Source organism: Dermacentor variabilis, chromosome 10, assembly GCF_050947875.1.
Source record: "Dermacentor variabilis isolate Ectoservices chromosome 10, ASM5094787v1, whole genome shotgun sequence".
Taxonomy (NCBI): domain Eukaryota; kingdom Metazoa; phylum Arthropoda; class Arachnida; order Ixodida; family Ixodidae; genus Dermacentor; species Dermacentor variabilis.
In genome coordinates this window covers 11,540,528-11,560,544 of record NC_134577.1, presented here as the reverse complement: position 1 = coordinate 11,560,544, position 20,017 = coordinate 11,540,528, and the positions used below count along the sequence as shown (strand labels likewise).

At 42.0% G+C, this 20,017-nt stretch overlaps 1 protein-coding gene across 7 annotated transcripts in view; it reads right to left on the bottom strand.

Annotated features, from left to right (window-relative positions):
* The window catches only part of bt (projectin protein bent), a 243,329-nt gene that overhangs the window by 88,722 nt on the left and 134,590 nt on the right, over window positions 1-20,017 (bottom strand). For all 7 annotated transcript variants that reach the window (XM_075671547.1, XM_075671549.1, XM_075671550.1 and 4 more), the window contains 14 exons: window positions 19,521-19,678; window positions 18,553-18,697; window positions 17,411-17,555; window positions 12,384-12,520; window positions 11,456-11,761; window positions 10,040-10,342; window positions 8,801-9,088; window positions 7,961-8,260; window positions 7,173-7,475; window positions 5,562-5,843; window positions 4,656-4,961; window positions 4,086-4,388; window positions 2,847-3,128; window positions 1,986-2,291 (listed from right to left, as the gene is read on the bottom strand). In XM_075671547.1, coding sequence (XP_075527662.1) covers window positions 1,986-2,291; window positions 2,847-3,128; window positions 4,086-4,388; window positions 4,656-4,961; window positions 5,562-5,843; window positions 7,173-7,475; window positions 7,961-8,260; window positions 8,801-9,088; window positions 10,040-10,342; window positions 11,456-11,761; window positions 12,384-12,520; window positions 17,411-17,555; window positions 18,553-18,697; window positions 19,521-19,678 — 3,564 coding nt within the window. The remainder of the gene's footprint in view (window positions 1-1,985; window positions 2,292-2,846; window positions 3,129-4,085; window positions 4,389-4,655; window positions 4,962-5,561; window positions 5,844-7,172; window positions 7,476-7,960; window positions 8,261-8,800; window positions 9,089-10,039; window positions 10,343-11,455; window positions 11,762-12,383; window positions 12,521-17,410; window positions 17,556-18,552; window positions 18,698-19,520; window positions 19,679-20,017) is intronic.

Here is a 20,017-nt window from a genome sequence, read left to right as displayed (position 1 = left end):
TGCAATAGTTCACCACTGGGACTGGCAGTATGTAATAAATAAATAAATAAATAAATAAATAAATAAATAAATAAATAAATAAATAAATAAATTCAAGATCGATCGCATTGAAACTGAGCTGATGTTTCAGTCATAAAAATTTTGCTGTTGCTATCAATTTGCTGCATATTTTTGCCCTCGAAGTTCTTTTTGATATCCCCCAAATATCACATAACTAACTTCTCAGAGTATGAGTGAAAGAAGGTTTTATGAAGGGTACAGCATGTTCATGAGCACTGACATGAAGGTGGGGTTATATTGACTAGTTTAATGTTTGATAGTGCTGTGCCAGCCTCAGGACAACCTTTCGGTCTTGGCATCTTGATTTCTTCATATTCTTTTTTTATTGCATGGTGTATGGAATTTACATTGAAATGAAATGACTTCATTGCGTGAGTTATCCATTAGTTGTTAAATAGCATACTTTCACTATGTCTGCTGAAGAAAGTTAAGAAATTATGAAAGGTAATGTATGTAAAAAGTTGACTTCATGATGACTACCAAAGTTGACTTGCCCCATACCTGTAAGGTCTGTTGGTCCAATGATTGTACCACCACATTTGTAGTTAACACCGTGAGACTACACCAAGTATGTTTAAAGAACATGTTGCAGATTTGTACAACCACAGCCCTTAGAGATCTGATGCTGTAGACTTTCCATCGTTCAAGTCAATGCCCTATTTGGAAGTGTTACGTACATTTTATGTACACGTTATGTCATTTGATGTTGCCTGTAGTTAGGCTGTAAGGCTTTCTTGTTTATAGCAATAGTGTGCATATTTGAGAGAGCTGTGAAGACTGCTGTTATGGTGCACAGATGCTCCACATCATCTGGTTACAGTTCTTATTTGTGTTGCACAAAGTACCTGTTATTGTAAACCTCTAAATAATGAACAAGAAATAGCTGACAAGTCATGGGTGATATTATGTGTTTCTTCTTCAGCATTGAAGTTAGAGCTGCACACACATAAGATGTGGTCACTCCTAAAATAAAACATTATTCATGTGTCCTTCTCCAAACAAATTAACAGAACAAAGCTTGCTATAACAATAAAAACATAGAAGCGTTATCTGAATCATGCCAAGTGATTGAGTGGTTCACATACGCATCTGCATGCAAACAAATGAAAAATTTTCATAAAGAGCAATGCAAGCTGCCAAGAGTGACTCACAGATCTTGAGATGCCCTTTAATTTGCTTAATGTTTGCAGTACTGCACTTCTAGTAAAATGGAAGTACACTGGCGAATAATCACAAAGTTCTTGTTTCTGGAGAAATATGCAAGAAAGCAGAAAGGTTGCTTTCCATTAAGCTGTTTAAAATCAATCTGTTTAGCTATAAGCACTATAAAAGGCAGTTCCCAAATGTGTGCCCAGAGTAGCTGCAATCAAAACTTATTTTCACAAAGCTTAATACCACAAACTACAGGACAAATTATGCGAGTGACAAGAGCTGTTGCCAAGCCCTGCAGCATGGTTCTCGTAAAACTTGTGGCACTCCAACACTCAAGACTCCGTCAATAAGCAGATTATGTGTAGTAGTGAGGTTTGACAGGTAGCAACGCAGTGGCACCACTAACAAAACCAATAGTACTACCGCACTACCTGAGGACACCACCAAGCTGCAACATTGATGGAATAAAACATGCTGAGCACTTCCTTGCCAGAACAGCCAAACTCCGACTCGTTTTCAGACCACTACATTATGAAGTTCTGAAGGTTTCATAACAATGGCAGTGCTTAAACCAGGCAGCAGCTCTAGTAAGGCATGACATAGCTTTGAAACTTTGCAAAAGCTGTAAACATAACACCAGCCCGTGGAAGCACTAGTGTTTATGCACCCAAATCCCCCTTTGATGATGATGCTTACACAGAAGCTTGGTGCAGATAAGTCAAAGGAACAAAGACTTTCTGAAGAACCATAAAGTCAAGTGATGCAGTGCTCACCGTATGGGTTCTTGGCAAGGGTTGACCGCTCTGTCTCGAGTGGCTCTGATTCACCCTCATTGTTGATGGCTTTAACACGGAACTGGTACTTCTTGCCTGGTTCTAGTCCAGTCACCTTCATTTCAGTGGCATCCTTGTCAGCTTTTCCACAGGGCACCCACCGGCCAGTTGCGGTATCCATCTTCTCCAGCTGGTACCCCTCGATTGGAGTGCCACCGTCATCTTTAGGTTTGTTCCATGACAGCTTGCATCCCTTAGCGTCCACATCTGTAACCTCCAGTGGTCCCTCGGGTTTGGAAGGCTTGTCTGTGAATAGCATGGGGCACCGCTGCAAAATCTGCTTAGATACCGCAGCTAGCAGTTTCCATCCATTAACTACTTGGCCAAGAGAAGCCATATGATTGAAGTGCTAACTGACTGGAAGGCAAAAGAAAGGTACTATTAACCTCATTGTACACGTCAATTAAGCTTAAGTCGATGTACTAGTATCTAACCATGTACACTGATATTTCCGAGCATTACTGACAAAAAGTTACTCTAGAGTAACTCCACAAACCAAGGCGCACTATTACTTTGGCTGCTCGTTAAAACAACAAGCAATAACTTATCATAGACGTTGTCTTTTACAACTTTTTCAATACACACAGTGTTTTAAACATGTTTTATAACACCCAGCAAGCTACAGCTTATGGTTCTCTTGCTTTAGCAGTGAGAGTGACGTTAGCCATAGTAGTGTCAATACTACAAGTTATGTTTCATAATGCCATTTCTGTTTGTGCCAGATATATAACCACCATGAATGGCTGACAATTGATGAATACCATGCTAGCCTGTGCAGCTAGAAGGTTGGATGTTGCTTACCGAGGACGAGGATCTCTATGGTCTCTTCGTCTTTTCCTGATGAGTTCTCAGCTTTGATGGTGTACTTGCCAGAGTGCTTGCGGGCCACCTTGCCTATACACAGGAATGTCTTATAATCCTCATCTTCAATCTTAATGACATCACCCTTCTCCAGTTCTTTTCCATTGAAAAGCCATGTTGTTTTTGGTGGAGGTTCACCTATGACTTCCACATTAACCTTGGCAATGTGTCCAGCACGGACAGTGATGTTCTGGAGGTTGTCTCGCACAATCTTTGGTGCCACTGCAAGCAAGACGCAACTCAGTCAAAACTTGTTTTAAGCCATGTGACTGCCCAAATGCGTGAGAAAACTTGCTAAAATTTAACACTGATAACCTAGTTTAAGTTGTAAAAGGCATCACAGATCTTGCTAAGTAAGCCCACCAAAATGTCATGTCTCTCTGTAGAGCAGAATTACCACTGGCTTAGATAAGGACTTCCTAACATTATTAATAAGTCTTTCAATATGACACACACAAACAAATCACTCAATTTTGTGAACTGCTACATCTAGAAATTCTACTAAATCTGGGTCAGTATCTATAAAAGCATCAGCATGAGGACACATTAATAAATGTGCAATCCACATTGATGTCACCAATCAGTTACTTCATGCATACGGTTTCTAGCATTGCCTTTTTGTATGAGGAGCATAAAACACAATGTAGGATATTTGTGATTATGTTTCACCTGTACTAAATAATAACTGTTGAGATTGCTTAGCCATAGGAAATTGATTACATGCCTCTTCCTTAATGTCAGTCATCATGGTACATGCAAACTGCGAGGTTCAAAAATGCTGCTAAAATTGATTTAAACATTTTGGTTTTGCGTTCAACAGGTGCTAAGAGTGTGTATGTGTGACTATTTCGCATTGTGAGCTAGACATAATAAAATAAGCACAACTACACACCAAACGATTTGCAAGCAAGAGCATGTGCACTAGGAAGCTGACCGGCTGAACTAAGTATAGCAGACGAGCTGACTAGCGAAGCTACGTGGAGCCAGTTGGCCCCTGCTCACATCAAGCCAACCAACATCAGGTGCACAACTTTCACCTCAAAACAGGCCGCCCAACAAGAGCAACACTCCAGAGCATGGGAAATGTTTCTGCCTTATATCATACAGAAATCTTTGACTGTTTCTGCAGAGTAAATGCAAAAATAGAAAAATTAAGGGCAAAGTGAGAATTGAGCTTACAGAATCGCTCCTTGCAGAGGTGTGTTCCTGTTGGCTCGCTATGCTCGCCTGGGCCAGCCTTGTTGACAGCCCGCACGCGGAACTGGTACTGCTGTCCCTTCACCAGGCCTTCCACCTTGGCCTCGGGCTTGGAACTGTTCGTCTCCAAGCAGGGCTCCCAGTGGCCGCCAACCCTGTCCTTCTTCTCGACCACATACCCAGTGATGGGCGCACCTCCATCATCCTTAGGTGCATCCCACTTGAGGTCGACATGCTTCTCGTCCCAGTCCACAATCTCAGGTTTTCCTGGCTTGCCTGGTTCGTCTGTACCAAAGCAGCAACACAGCAATATGTGTCAGTAACAGGCTCATGCATGAGAAACTTTGGCAATTCTCGTTGGTAATATATCCATAGTGTTGACATTCTGCAGTTTTGTGCGAATAATCTGCCCCTACATATATTTACAGCACTTTTAGAGCATAGCAAATCAATGAGTTTTAAACTTAATTGGCTCATCAACTTATTCTGATGGTGAAACTGCTTCACAGAAAACTCTATTAACAAGGCCATTAAGAACTGGTGTGCACTTACCATATGGGTTTTTAGCAAGTGTTGGTCCATCAGTGACCAAGGGCTCCGATTCTCCTTCGGCATTGACCGCCTTCACACGGAACTGGTACTGCTTTCCAGGTATGAGCCCGGTCACAGGACACTCGGTCTTGTCAGGGTCCACTCGTGCCACGGGCACCCAGCTGCCTGTCTGTGTGTCCATTTTTTCCACGACATATGCTTGAAGTGGCTTGCCACCGTCGTCTTCTGGCTTGTTCCACTTTAGTTTACAGCCTTTGTCGTGCACATCAGACACTTTGAGTGGACCTCCTGGTCTTGAAGGTGCAGCTATGAAAAGAGTGATCACAAAAAGAGGTCAAGAAAAGGTTAACCAAGTGAAGACTACCAAATAAGGTACACAGCTCAGAGCAAGAAAGAAATTGTTATTGAAAAACAATGTACAGCATTACCATCTACAGGATGCATGTTATACTGACATTCATGCCAAGGAAATTATAATAAAATTCATCTTTATTCAGAACATCTGGAAGCAACACCAACAAGGAATGCTCGTGAGCTGTGTCTGCCTTCTTTTACTAGCCACAGGCATAATGTGCGGGCAAGGTCTAAAGTTTATGGGATGCAGGTTCCGCAAAAAAGCTTAATTTCAGTCTAGTTTAAGCTTTTGACCCTGCCTGTATGTAAGCTTGGCCAGCATGCATTCAGCATTTTTGTCATAAGCCTTTGTTTTTCCTACTCATAGTAAGGAGCTTTTACCAAGCCTAGAATGTCTTGTTTCATCCTAACACCTGCATATTGTCGCGCCATCCAAACTTAATATGCCACACAAATAATGCTGTGTGGTAGCATAGGACTACTTCCAAGTTGAAATTAAGCATAAAGTATTGAATAATTCAGCTGCAGTGACAGTTAACCCCATATACTCACCAAGAACGATAATTTCAACTTGTGCTTCATCTTTTCCATGCTCATTTTCAGCAATGATCTTGTAGAGGCCAGAGTCCTTGCGTTGAGCATCATTGATGTTCAGTTTGGTGTTGTAATCAACATTGATGACCTCCACATTATCTTTAGTCTCAACTATCTTTTCCACCAGCTTCCAGGTGACCTTTGGTGGTGGTTCACCACGAATGTTGACATCAAGACGGATTTGCTTGCCCTTCTTAACCATTGTGACGTCAAGGTTTGTGCGGTCAATGTATGGTTTCACTGATGACGAGAAAAAGAATAATGGCAAGAAGCAGAGTAAGCAAGCAAGTTAAAACACATCTCACTTCTTTCAAGATAAGAAAATGCTTAAATGCTCAAGGAAGACCTCAAGAAAGTTCATTGTAACAGACAACCAATAAATGATGGAAAAAGTTGTATTATAGATTAAATCACTGATGATTCTCCACTAAACTGAGTATATCGGCTAAACAAGAGCAACACATAAGTACTTAGTAGCTGCATAAGTTGAGAAAAAAGAAGTATGTGCACCGTCTTATTTATATAGAATTTCTGAACATGGTAGATTACATATACTTGTGGCTAAATAGTAAATGCCTCTTGTCATCCTTACACATACATCTAGATACGTATAAAGAGCTTAGAACAAAATTTACTGTTGAAGTTGAATGTGAATCATTAATTGGCAAGCAGTTAGGAAAACGAAGGAATACACTGAAATAAATTTTATGTTTCCCTATACATTAACTGTTCCTTGGCTGCTCCTTACAACTAATACAACATAACACAAACAGAACATTGATTAAACTAATATATTTGCAATTCAAGGCCTGTACCACCATAATGGACATGGCATTTACATAACTGCTGCTTAAAAACAGCAGGTGACTGCACCAGCCTGGCCCATATTGGTTTTTTTATCACTTAAGTACACATGTTAATGCATGTTCCTGCCACATGAAACAGAGCTGAGATACTGAGCACTAGGGTCAGAGTTTGCAACTTTGATCTATGGCTGAACTGACACCTTACATATCTCTCACCATATAAACAATAAGGTAGACATTCTTCTCTTAGAATCTTTATTAGTGATAGTCTTCAGTGTGATGATCATTGCTGAGATTATACTGAAAGCATGAGACTGTTCACCTTGTGCTGCTCTTCACAGAGTATGTAAAACTACCTATATTAATACCACAAGCAAAAGAGCTAGTGCTTGATAAATTTTGACAGCTTATGGCACCTTTAAATCTCAAGAAACTGTCACAGTTTCAGCTGGTAGTTAAAGAAGTTCACTGCAACACAGAGAAGACACAGGAAGAAGGAATATAACATGACGAATGCTATCTGTTTGATGTCATCACGTTCATTCTATGGTGGCTTGTCATGTTAATTTCTCTCTGTTGTGCCTAATTTTGGTGCGAAGTTCTTAATGACTGAAATATGCCTCAGCAAACTACAAGAGGCTGTAATTTAAGTAGTAGTTGTACTCTTGCTTAGAAATTTTTTTATAAGCCAACCTAATGGGCTCACAGTAGCAGGCTAGTAAGCAATGGGTCCACCAAGTTGAATCAGAATAGTGACACTTACATTTTCTGTGCTTGACAGTGTGCATCTGTGTTGGCTCGCTGGGTTCGCTGGGACCTGCCTTGTTGATAGCCACCACCCTGAACTGTAACTCAGTATTTTCTTTGAGGCCGGCCACTTTAGCCTCTGTCTTGGAGCCAGGCACTTCGGCAGCCTTCTCCCAGTCAGTGCCGAAGCGATCCTTCTTCTCTATAACATACTTCTCAATCGGGGCACCACCATCACTCTTTGGTGGCTCCCACTTAAGGTCCACGCTGGTGTTGTCCCAGTCGACCAGCTCGGGTGTTCCTGGCTTGGTTGGCTCATCTGGGTGGCAGACATTGTTGACAGTTGCGTTCAGATTACATCTTGTGCCTTGTATGTCACTTTATAGAATGCACTTCTGACAGACCAATTACACTGGAGGTATTGCTAGTGAGAATCACACAGCTCAATGACTGCTACATTCATTATTGTTACGAAACCTAATGTAATGCATTGAGAGTAGCAAGACCAATTACAAACATGATAAAAAATGCATCAAATAAAATGAAGAAAGCATGCATTCCCAGCAAACCAAATTGATCTACTCCTGCCAAATGACAACATCCCACATGCTTCCCACCGGTTGAAAATAATGCCAATGCACTTGTTAATCTACTAATCATGTCCCCTTTTCAGGATGACTGAAAGATATGCCGAAACTTAGACAATTCAAAGAGTATGGCATCTATTATCCGAACAGTAATTTTGGAACAGACAATGAGGAAAGAAGGTTTTTATGATGACTGAATTATAAGGCCAGTGCTTACCATATGGGTTCTTGGCAACTGTTCCCTGGAGGGTCTCCAGTGGTTCGGATTCACCCTCATCATTGACAGCAGTGACCCTGAACAGGTACTCCTTGTTGGGGGTCAGGCCAGTGACCTCAATCTCCGGCTTGTCTGTCTTGCCAACACGGGTCCAGCGACCAGTCTCCTTGTCCAATTTTTCAACTTCATAATGGTGCAGTGGACAGCCACCGTCATCCTTTGGCTTGTTCCACTTGAGCTTGCACCCCTCCTTGTGGACATCCTTGACCTCCAGTGGTCCTTCGGGTTTGGCTGGTTTGCCTTTGGTAAGAGAAAAAAAATTGCAAGTAGTATTGCTTAGGTAAATATAATTACATACCTTCAATCCCCATAAGTAGGTCAGTAAAAAGATGCAGAGAAAGTGTGATGAAATAGTTCAATGGCTTAGGCTGTGTGCATCGAATGCAGTTCACATACTGTGAATTTAAAGTGATCACTTTGAAAAGCTGACCACTTAATAATTACAGTAATTGGCCTAGGATTTTTCATTCAACACATAAAACACATCTGGTTGTGTTTACAGTGAGTGCCATGATTTGCTTCAAGACTGGTTTTATTGGTTGCGGAGTGTAATGATATTTTTGTTAAGCTGTCGTGTTAAACTGTTGTGTTTATACAAAGGCACTAGAACACTTGCAATCCTGTATGCTAGCTATTTAAGACGTCAAGCACACTTTTTCTCACAACTGGTATATTCCAAACTCAATAAAGAAAGCATTATTTATAATGATGAAGTTAAAGTAAATGTTCATTAACATTCACTCACTCAAGGAGTCACAACAAATAGAATGTACCACCCACCAAGAATAGTGATGTCGATAGAAACGGAGTCTTTTCCATTCCTGTTGGTAGCAGTGATGGTGTACTTTCCAGACTGCTTGCGAAGGGCTTTGACTATACCAAAGTCAGAATGGTAGTCTTTGTTCTCAATGGTTGTGTTCTCATCAGGGCTGAGCTTTTGCACAGCTTCACCAAACGTCCAGACCACTTCAGGTGGTGGCTCACCAATGATGTCAACCTCAAAGGTGTGAGACCTTCCCACCTTCAAGATAATATTCTTCAGGTTGGTGCGGTCAATGCGAGGTTTCACTGGACGACAGAGAGAAGGACAGGAAAAAGGTCATTGGGGATTTTTTGTGCAAAACGCATGCAGTAAACAAACCATGCATGGCAGACAAAAAACGACCAATAAACTTTTGCTTTTATCGAAACTTACATTTTTATGTTTAATGCCTTTCTGTTAAATAACATGCATATCCTTTCTGCTATGCCTCACTTGCTTTTGATGTGCAAACGCCACTTTAATTGCCTCATTTAAATTGCATACTTCAGTGTTCAAGTTCACCAGTTAATTATGAGGCAGTGTTACCATACTCTAGAAATGCACCCGCTCAAAGCGATCGTGGTGTTAGTGATCAGAGATCGTGGTGTTAGCTAAAGATGAGCTACGATGCCCCACGGCAGAATTCTTCCTAAATGTTTTCTGTCCAGCTGCTGTCAACAGCTTAAGTTTCTGATGAGCATGCTCTGTTGGTTTGTTAGCATGGCAACATGAATAAAAAATGTAGACCTGTGTTAACCAATCTGCTAATGTTTCTATAATTGCGCCATTCATTAACAGTACTATATTATAAACCTTCTTTTGTTCACTGCTAAAGCAGTCTTGTCAACTGAAGTCAGGTTTCAAGTGGCTCCATTTACAATAGCACCTGCAACCTAGTTAACCATTAGCTTGCTCCCAAGTGGTTTACTGTGACAGAATTCTACAGTCAAACCTCAATATAATAAACACTGATATAGAAAATTACTGAGTACAGTAAGTTAACACATGAAATTTTTCTTGCTGAGATCAGCCTCTAATAAATATATGCTTCTTAATGAATATCCAATATAATAAAGCTATTTTCTTGTTGGATACAAGTTTATTACAACGAGGTTTCACTCTACTACATTATGGATGCTCACATTTCAGTTCGACCCAGCAGCACACCTGCACAGCATGAATTTCCATTTACACACACACTAAAGGTGACCACTCACAGTTGCGGTGCTTGACAATGTGGTTCTCAGTGGGTTCGCTGGGCTCTCCCACACCGGCCTTGTTGACAGCTCGCACCCGGAACTGCATGACCGAGTTCTCCTTGAGGCCGTCCACGGTGGCCTCGCACTTGTCACCGGGTGTCTTGAGGGCCTCCACCCAGTCAGAGCTGTGCTTCTCCTTCTTTTCCACAATGTAGTGCAGGATGGGGCGCCCACCATCGTTAGTCGGTTTGTCCCACTTGAGGTCCACCTTTGTGTTGTCATAGTCCACAATCTCTGGCTTGCTTGGCTTGCCAGGTTCATCTATCAAAGCAAATATTGTGGATGAGCAGCAGACCATAAGGGGCAAAGAGCACTGCTGCAACATACTACTTCACACGAAGGAACACCAAGTGCTGCCAAACTCTTGAGTATTGATACTTCAATAAATTTGCTTAACTTTTCCTCTGTACATTACCCTGACATCTACTTTTCTTATCCCTCTTACCCTCCACCACATGCACACACACACAGAGGTGCGCTTTTCACATCTCCCAGAGTGACATTGCACGAAGTACGAGACAGGACATAATATAGCATTGTCACATGTGTATAAAGGGCATTGCTCTCATGGAAACAGTGTGCTAGTTCTTGCATTATCACTCTGTTCAGCAGCACTCGCATGCACTAAGAATAGGCTTTAATCTTATTGCCATTGACGCTGAAAACCAACTTCATTCAGTGCACGAGAACTAGTAGGTGCTGGTAACGAGAGCACTGGATTTGACCCTTTTGCAATGAACCTGCTCAGTTTTTAAGACATGAGAGCCACAAAAACACTGAATTTCAACTTTTGCAGCAACCTAAGCAAGTAGCTAGAATTTTATGGCTGCACTGTGCACTTCAGTGTGCAAGGCACGTAGAAAACTCAAACATTTAAATGCCTTAGCTGCTCTTGCACAAGTCCAGGACACAAACATATGCAGTTTTTTATGGCTACTTGTTTCGGAATGTACAGTGAACACTTGCCCACAATCTGCTGCTGGTGCACAGACTTTCGCAATGTCTGGCCTGATACTGAAATCATAGCAAGTGATGCAGACACAGGTACACAGACATGAACAGTGTACTACTTACAAGTGAAATTTTATTTTGAGGAGTGACATATTTGTACCAGAGTTTGTCAAGTTTGTCGAGTTTGTCGATGCTTGTACCAAGTTCAATTATTTGTATTGTAGAACTCATGACAAATGCCACTTTTTAAAATAAGACTTTAGCTGTAAGTAGCACACCATCCCTGTCTGTCTTCCTGTGTCCACCTCCTGGTTCCAACAGAAACCTTGTACATTTTTTGTTCCCGTGGATTCTTTTCCAATACACTGCCAGCTGCTCACACTGTCTAGGCAAACAGTACACAAGATTAAACACAGTTCTTACCATAGGGGTTCTTGGCCACAATGTCATCTCCCGTCTCCAAGGGCTCAGATTCGCCTTCCTTGTTGACAGCTTTGACACGGAATTTGTACTTCTTGCCCTTTTGGAGACCATCAATGCGAGCTTTAGTCTCTTTGGGGCCCACCTCTCCGGCTGGCACCCAACGCCCAGTGTCTGTGTCCATTTTTTCCAAGACATAGCCCTTCAGGTCCTGGCCACCCGTATCGGGAGGTGGTTTCCACGAAAGTTCAACGTGGTCCGCACGGACTTTTTCTGGTTTCAGCGGACCTCCAGGCATGGCAGGCTTGTCTGCAGCATCACACAACAGACAATTTGTCAATGGACTTCTTGCGTGTATTGCAGACCTAAGTCTTTTACTGCATCAGTTTTGTAGGCTTCAGTTAATTTCTGTAGAAAGCACCTCAAGACATGCTACTAAGTGCAAAGGATCAGGCCCTTACAGGTGACAACCTTTTCTTTCTCATTTTAATTATAAAACTGCACCAACTTACCTTTTCATTCAAGTTTCCAGTTCATTGTAAAACAAATAACCAGATCCATGACCATTTTTGTGAATATCTGATGGAATAACCTGTTCTGTTTGAACCTCACTGCTAACCATGAAAGAAATTTCACTTTCTATATACCTATGAAAACAGCAAGTACAATCACAATTGTGCAACCAACTGTTTCACACTTTAGGAACACGTGCCTAAATAGCAACCAAATAAATAAAGAGTACAGAAACCCAGCACAACAGCATAGCATCACACAGCATGTGTTTATAAATGCAGCACTTTGGTTTGAGCAAAATGAGCACAGTTGTCAAAATGTGCAGCTGGTCCATAGTACCAAGGCTAAGTAGTTGATTTGCAACATGGCTTTGCTGCAAATTGAACTAGTGCATCACTGGATGGAAAACATAACACACCTAGAACAACAACTTCGGCCTCAGAGAAGACTGTTCCGCTGCTGTTGGTCAACTTGAGTGTGTATCGGCCACTGTCAGCACGCACAGCATTCTTCGTTGTGAAGGTTGTTGACGTGTCCTTGACTTCAATGGTTGTTCTGGGGGCATAAGTCATATAGATAAAATCAGCACAGCTTTGTGTCAACAGCACACAGCACATACTTATGTGACAGCAGCAAATGATTTCAGAATGTCTTTTAGAGCAGTAAAATATGCATCTGCAAGCATATGTTTGATATTATAAAAAAAAATTCTATGCCTATGGGAAAAGCACAGATAAATCTTCTGACATGGAAATAAACAGGAGTTTGTACATTAAAATAACATTTTAGTAAAAAACAAATTTAACAGACCACTTTCACCACAAGTTTCACCATGTTTCTACTGCTTCAAAGGCATCTGAGAGTCATAGTTTTGGGGACCATATTGTTACATAGTAGTTTGTGCCGTTGTAGAAAGACATTGTGAGGAGAAAAGGAAAATTATGTGGCGGTGACATCAATCAGTGATATCGCTGTGCCCTCTGGTTTCGAGCTACGCATTCTCCCTGTATATATCCCTGTATATATCCCTGTATATATCCCTGTATATATCCCTGTATATATCCCTGTATATATCCCTGTAAATATTCTCCCCAGTTACACTTGGTGGAAGTGCACGGTAAATTCACCACAGCCTGGATCTGGATCGCCGCAGCAGACAACAGGTCTGTTCTGCTGCCATGGCTAATGACGCTACCCCGCTCACTCAGACCACCCCCCCACCGCAAGTTGTCCTCTCCTATTCACTTGACCCAGGAACCTTCATCAGCACTGACGATGTCAACGTCAAAGAATGGTTGGCGTGGTATGAACGTGTCAGCAACCAAAACAGGTGGGATGCCACATTTATGCTGGCTAATGCTATATTTTCCTTGCGAGGAACAGCAAAGGAACGGTTTGAGATGCATGAATCCGACCTTACAACTTGGGATACATGCAATGAGACGATGCGTGATTTTTTCGGAGAGCCTTTTGGATGCCAGTTAGCAACCAAAAAACAGCTCACTTTCTATGCCCAGATTTCCGCAGAATTGTAAGTTTCATACATTCAGGAGGTGCTGGCTCTTTGTTGAAAAGCAGATAAGGACATGTCAGAGACAGATAATGTCAGCCACATTTTATGGAGAATCGAGAACAATGCATTCAACCTATTTCTTTGCAGGAGCTGTGCAATGGTTGAGTCCATTACAACGGAGTGCCGGTGCTTCAAGCAAGCTAAGAGCAAAAGTATTGCACAGCGCTTCGATTGGCTTCCCAATACGGTTGCCACCTAATCCTGCGACAACCTACCAACGCTACATCAGTAGCCAGCATCACTGAGTTTAACGCAGGCCATCTGTCGTGAGCTAGAGGCCATGGCTCCAAGCACTCACAATCCACAGGCACACAACGGCTTAACCATCTCACTCATTCACGCCATCATCTGCCAAGAGATCGCAAGTATGAACATTCAGCCAATTTTTGGCCAGCGCTCTGTCCCTGCTGCTCCCGTCATTGCTGCTACTGTTGCAGCCAGACCAAATTCAAGCCAATGTTACAGGAACCCAGCGGAGTGGCGAACACTGGACGACAGACCTATTTGTTTGGAATGCTCTCGAATTGGCCACATCTCCCACCCCTGCCGCAGCCGCTGGTCCTCTTCACCTCAACCATACGCTGACCACAGCTTCAAATGTGAACCTCGTCCGCTGTCCCCTCTCACTGCTGTTCCCTAGAATGCCAACCTTACCACATGGAGGAACACTGCCAACCATTTCGCCCTCACCACAACGCCGCCAATCCCTTTTGCCTCCATCTCGATGGTCCCCATCTCCACCTTACTCTGGCCGATTCTTGGGAAATTACATGATGCAGCTCCCGGAGGTGAGGCTGCATTGATGACCCGGACTGCAAAACCTCTATTGACCCTTGCTCCCAGACCGAACCTAATCAAAGTTTTTGTTGACAGGGTGCCTGTTTGAGCTCTCATTGATACTGAAGCTCAAGTGTCAGTAATGCACTCAGATCTTCGCAGGCGTCTCTGGAAAGTTTTGACACCTGCCGAGTCACCTGCCATGCGAGTAGCCAACAGCAGGACCACAGCTATGATGGGAATGTGTGCAGCCCATGTAACTATTGCTGGTCACCCAAAATCCATTCTCTGCACTGTGCTCGCCTAGTGCCCTCATGAACTGATTTTTGGGATAGGCTTCTTGACAGTCCATTCTGCGCTAATTGACTGTTCAACTGGCGTTTTCCGCATTGAGTTGCCTGAATACTCTGCTGACACTGCTGCTGACGAATCCCGACTTCGGGGCATTGAATTTGTCTGGCTGCAACCTGATGCTGCGACCTACGTCCCTGTCTCCTTTCCCGCCTCTTGACAATGGCCAATATGTGGTATCCCCACTATACAACATTCCCCTGAACCAACAAATAGCCCTTGCCAGCACTGTTGTCACAGTTACCTGCAATCACGTGTGGCTTCCCCGCCTAACTTTGGGTCGTCTGTACAGGTTCTTGCTCAAGGTGTCACAGTCGCCGTACTGTACCCATTGAATGACTTCACAGTTCCTGCATTAACATATGATCTACCGTCCGACTCCGCTGAATCTTTGGCACTGGCACCACCCAGCTCTGGTGAAGACCAGTTTGCCAAAATGACAGCTCCCGACCTGTGTCCTGCCTACACTGATGCATTCCACCACGTATTGATGTGCTACCCCGATCTGTTTGATTTTGGCAATCATCCGCTAGGTCTAACCGACAATGTCACCCATTCGATCCCCACCAGCAACGCTCCTCCTATACACAGGCGACCTTATTGTGTGTCAACAGCTGAATGCCAGGTTATACAAACAGAGGAGGATAAAATTCTCTCCAAAGACATCATTGAGCCCTCCTGCAGTTCATGGGCATCATCCGTCGTCCTGGTCAAAGAGGACAATACCTGAAGGTTTTGCATCGATTTTTGACATCTGAACATGATTACAAAAAAGCATGTGCATCCTCTTCCGTGTATCGATGACGTGCTGCATTGGTTAAATAGTGGCAGTTATTTCTCTCTGATCGATTTATGTTTGGGTGACTGGCAAATTACTGTTGATGAAAAGGATCACGAAAAGACTGCATTTCTCACCCCAGATGGCATCTACCAATTTAAAGTCATTCCTTTCGGACTATGTAATGCCCCTGCTACGATCAAACACATGATGGACTCTCTTCTATGTGGTTTTAAATGGTCCGCATGCCTCTGCTACCTTGATGACATAATTGTTCTTTTCCCGATGTTTGAGAGCCATCTCCGTCGGCTCTTGGCCATTCTTGACATCTTTCGAAGGGCCGGCCTACAGCTGAATTCTGCCAAAAACTATTCCGGCTGTCATCAAATACAAGTACTCGGGCACTTGTTCGACGCTACCGGTATACAGCCTGACCCTGATAATATATATGTATGGCAGCTATGGCAGGAGATGCCTGGCACTGCGAGTGACAGCTACCCTCGTGCTTTGTCCCTTCTGCACATCTGACCATAAGCAAAGCAAATCGAACCTGAAAAGGGTTCCATAAAGGTACAGCAGACTTCCGTTAACTTGATTTTCGGTTAATTCAATCCCAGCCGATGGTCCCAGCCGGCGCCCATCTATTTTTATGAGCCCAAACTTTCGTTATTTCGATCCTAAATTTGGTGTTCACCAAATAATTTGAACTTGACCAGTCAGCATGCATGCACCTGACCCTTATGGTGACCCTTATGGTGACCCTTATGGTGACCCTTTTAGTAGCAGCATGTCTTGGCGGAACTTGGGGGACAGCGAACAGACGTCACCTCCCATCAAAAATGCCTATTTTCGGCACTGCTGGAAAGATTTTCAAGTAAAAACGGTAGCTCAAATTGTCTGATTATGCTATTATAGCCGGTTATAAGGCGTGTCTTCACCCCACCCTTAGAAAGAAAAGGAAAAAAAAAAGAAAGAGGCTGAAAATTGCCTGCGTGGTGCAATTGAATAGATTGTGACGTTTGTACGCTTTATTGCATAACACAGCTGTACAGCAGCGAAGCTGACTTTCAAAATTTTTTAAATTTGCCACGAAGCTGATTTTAGGAAATTGGCCACCATTGTGCAACACACATTAGACCCGTGCTCATTTTTCTTGCCAGAAAATTGGTGTGCATTAGATTTCTACTTTGTTCAGGTGCTTTAATATCACTTTTACATCATTTTTCAGCTATGGACACATCGAAAGCGGGCCTGCGTTAAGATTGTGCAAATATTGCAAAATGAATCAGTGGTGTGTTCTGACTTTTTTTTTCTGCATCTTGTTTAATTCGACCCGCTGGATAATTCAGTCAATTTCGTCAGTCCTGTCAAGGTCAAATTAACGAAAGTAAACTGTAGTACCTAGGAAAAAGCGGAAACAAGCTGTACAATGTGCTACCTATGTATGAAGAATAGAAACTTGGGCATAATGGTAGTTCATGTTTAAGATAAGAACACTACGAGAGACAGGGACAAACGAAGAAAGACTCTTCAGCGCTGATGTGTGCCTTTCTTCATTTGTCCCTGTCTCTCGTGTTGTTCTCCTTTTAAGTTACCTGTATAGCTAGCCTCAGCACTCAACTCAAGGTTGCCTAGCACCTAATCGTAGCAGTAGGGTAACGACTTCTGGTATACGAATGTCTGCAGGAATAATGTGCATGCATTGATGCATTGTGAGATGGTGAAATTATCATTTTTTTCAAATGTATGAAATGCTTCTGTGTATGTAGTTTTAAAAATCTTAAATACTGTATAACTGACATTTATTTTTTACAGAAAGAAAACCTTGACAGCTTTATATTTCGAAGAAATGCAATAAAGATCAACCAAACAGTATGAGAATACTTAGTGACTTTGAGCCCTCAGAAAACAAATTTGTATCCCCAACGACGACACAGATGCCTGCCAATTTTCGGGGAGTACTTGCCTGTCAGTGGCCTTCAGCTGGGTGCTGTTGCGCTCCCAGGTCACTTCCGGTGGAGGTTCACCTTTGAACTCAATCTCATACTTGATCATGGCACCTCGTTTGATGGTCAGGTTTTTCAATCCATCGCCCAAAATGAATGGCTTCACTGTGTGGTTAGAAGGAACACATGTTCCAGTGAGAAATTTAATAAAAGCAAGCAATGAAAGGAAATATAAAATGTTATGCACAGCCTAAAATTATAAAATTAAGAAATCAGAAACCAACATCATATTGATTAGCCAGAACATTATATAAATGCAGTGTACACATGCTTAAATTTTGTCAAAAAAGAATGCACACTATGAAGCATAGGTTTGCAACAGCAGGCACAATGAGTACGACATAATTGATTTTATACACGAGATGTTAGCAGCTATTATTGCTCAGAAAAGTGCGATCAAATTTCAAAGCTCGAAGTGAAACCTGAAATCAACTACCTTATTTTTGGTGGATAAATTGAAAGGCAAAGAACATAATGTCCCAGTGGATGCAAGTTCACACATGCTAAGTGAATGTGTGTGCTAAATGTGCGCTATGTTAAGCATTGACCAGTACTGCTCTTGGTCACGATGGCAGACATAGAGCATCTTACAAGAGTACTATTCAATTGCATTCAAATTAATTTTATTAATATTTACTGGTGAAACCCAGTTGACTATTGGAATGCAATGACGGGTTATAGTCATGTGCTATTGTCACACTACTCAAGACATCAAAGCAGCCAGATTAAAAAAACCTGTTGCACTGAACAAAAACACCTCTTAATTAAGGGGAAATGAGACATTTGCTGCAATTGGGTGTATGTCTCGTTTTCGCCTAATTAATTACTTCTTTCCATCTTGCGGGTTTCCGTAGAACTATTACATCAAAAACATTTCTTGTTTGCTTCAAATTCTTCTGTTTATACTAAATGTTTTTCCAGTCATGAACAGACAAGAACATGCAATACTGCTATTGCAGTAAAAAGAAATCACCAAGATGTTGGTAATGAAGCCCTGTAGAGATTGAAATTCATTCAGGACCACAGAATCTATCCCAGCTTACGGATGTAATGTTAAATAATTTGAATGTTTACTTAGTAGAAGTGGGATTGTATTTCTTACCAAACCTCGGCTTGCAGATGATTGGTTTCGTGGGGTCACTGGGTTCACCAGGTCCAGCCTTGTTAACAGCACGTACACGAAATTCGTACTGGACACCTTCTTTTAAGTCCGACACTCTGCCTTCAGTTTTGTCAGCAGGAATTTTCTGCACAACATGAATCAAAATGAGGCTACTACCTTCACACATTTTATAATCAATACTGAGCGTGTACTAGCCCAATGCGATGTTGTGATTTAACTGAAGCAATCCTGAAGACCTTCATAAGAAACTGCGCACTGTACACTGAACATGGTTGCAGCACCTGGCATTAATAAAGAAAGGTGGTGGAAAAGCAAATTTTTTGCGACAAAGATAGGTTAACTACGATAGGATTCAGGCAGCTTTTACATAGTATGAAAAAAAAAAATTCAACAAGTTTGACAAACTTGAATGTAACAAAAACAAGCATAATGATATAATAATAGTTTTAAAGCAGGCTCTGCATGTGGCGATTGTGTAATGGCTCATTCAGCAAATACTTATTTTATTTTTATTTACACTTCGCCTACATTGCCACAAGGCATTGCGTGGGGGGGGGGGGGGGGGGGCATGGATTTTTCCATGGAAATAATTACTTCTGCACATTTAGTATTTGTGAAAAATTTGAAAAGTGCAATGGCTCGGGAATCTCTGTCGATGTTTCATCAAGTATAAATGCATAGGCATTTTTATTACCGACACAATTTTCAGGAAACCTTTTTAAAAACATATATCACAATGAACAACAATCTAAACTTCTCACATTTTTGTTTTTTTCTTAAGTGCTACCTTGCAAGATCTCTAGACTACATTAACTATAATAGTAAAAGACAAAAGTGTAGCAAGAAGTTTACAAACAGCAATAGTAATCATGACGCATTCCAGTTTCTGGACCATGCAATGATGTGCTTGAGGAAAAACCCAATTTTGTACAGCAGTTTGAACTTACAGCAGCAGGAACCCAGTCCCTGGAAAACTTGTCCTTGTACTCAATGATGTATCCCTCGATGGGTGCACCACCATCGTTTTCAGGCTTCTGCCATTTGAGATCAACCCTGTCTGCATCCCAGTCAGTGACCTCAACATTTCCTGGCTTGGAGGGTTCATCTGCAAGGCAATAGGCAAGTGCATGAAGTGATTTGCACCAAGTTGTGACACATCACTTCAATGATTGACCAGAGAAAAAGTGCACTTAACAGTGGAAGCATTTACTACTAAAGATGGCTGTGACTAAAGTAGTATATTGCTTTATAAAGAATATGGTTTCTACAATATATAAACAAACATGGTTCTATAAACAAGAAAAAATTGCATGATGCATACAATTATGGGAAACATGTCTTTTAAATCTGCATGTTTATGTCATTATTGAACTATACTCCATACATATATGAGCGACTCATGTTGAATAAACGGGTGGTAGTGGTCGTGGTGCGTTGTTTTGCT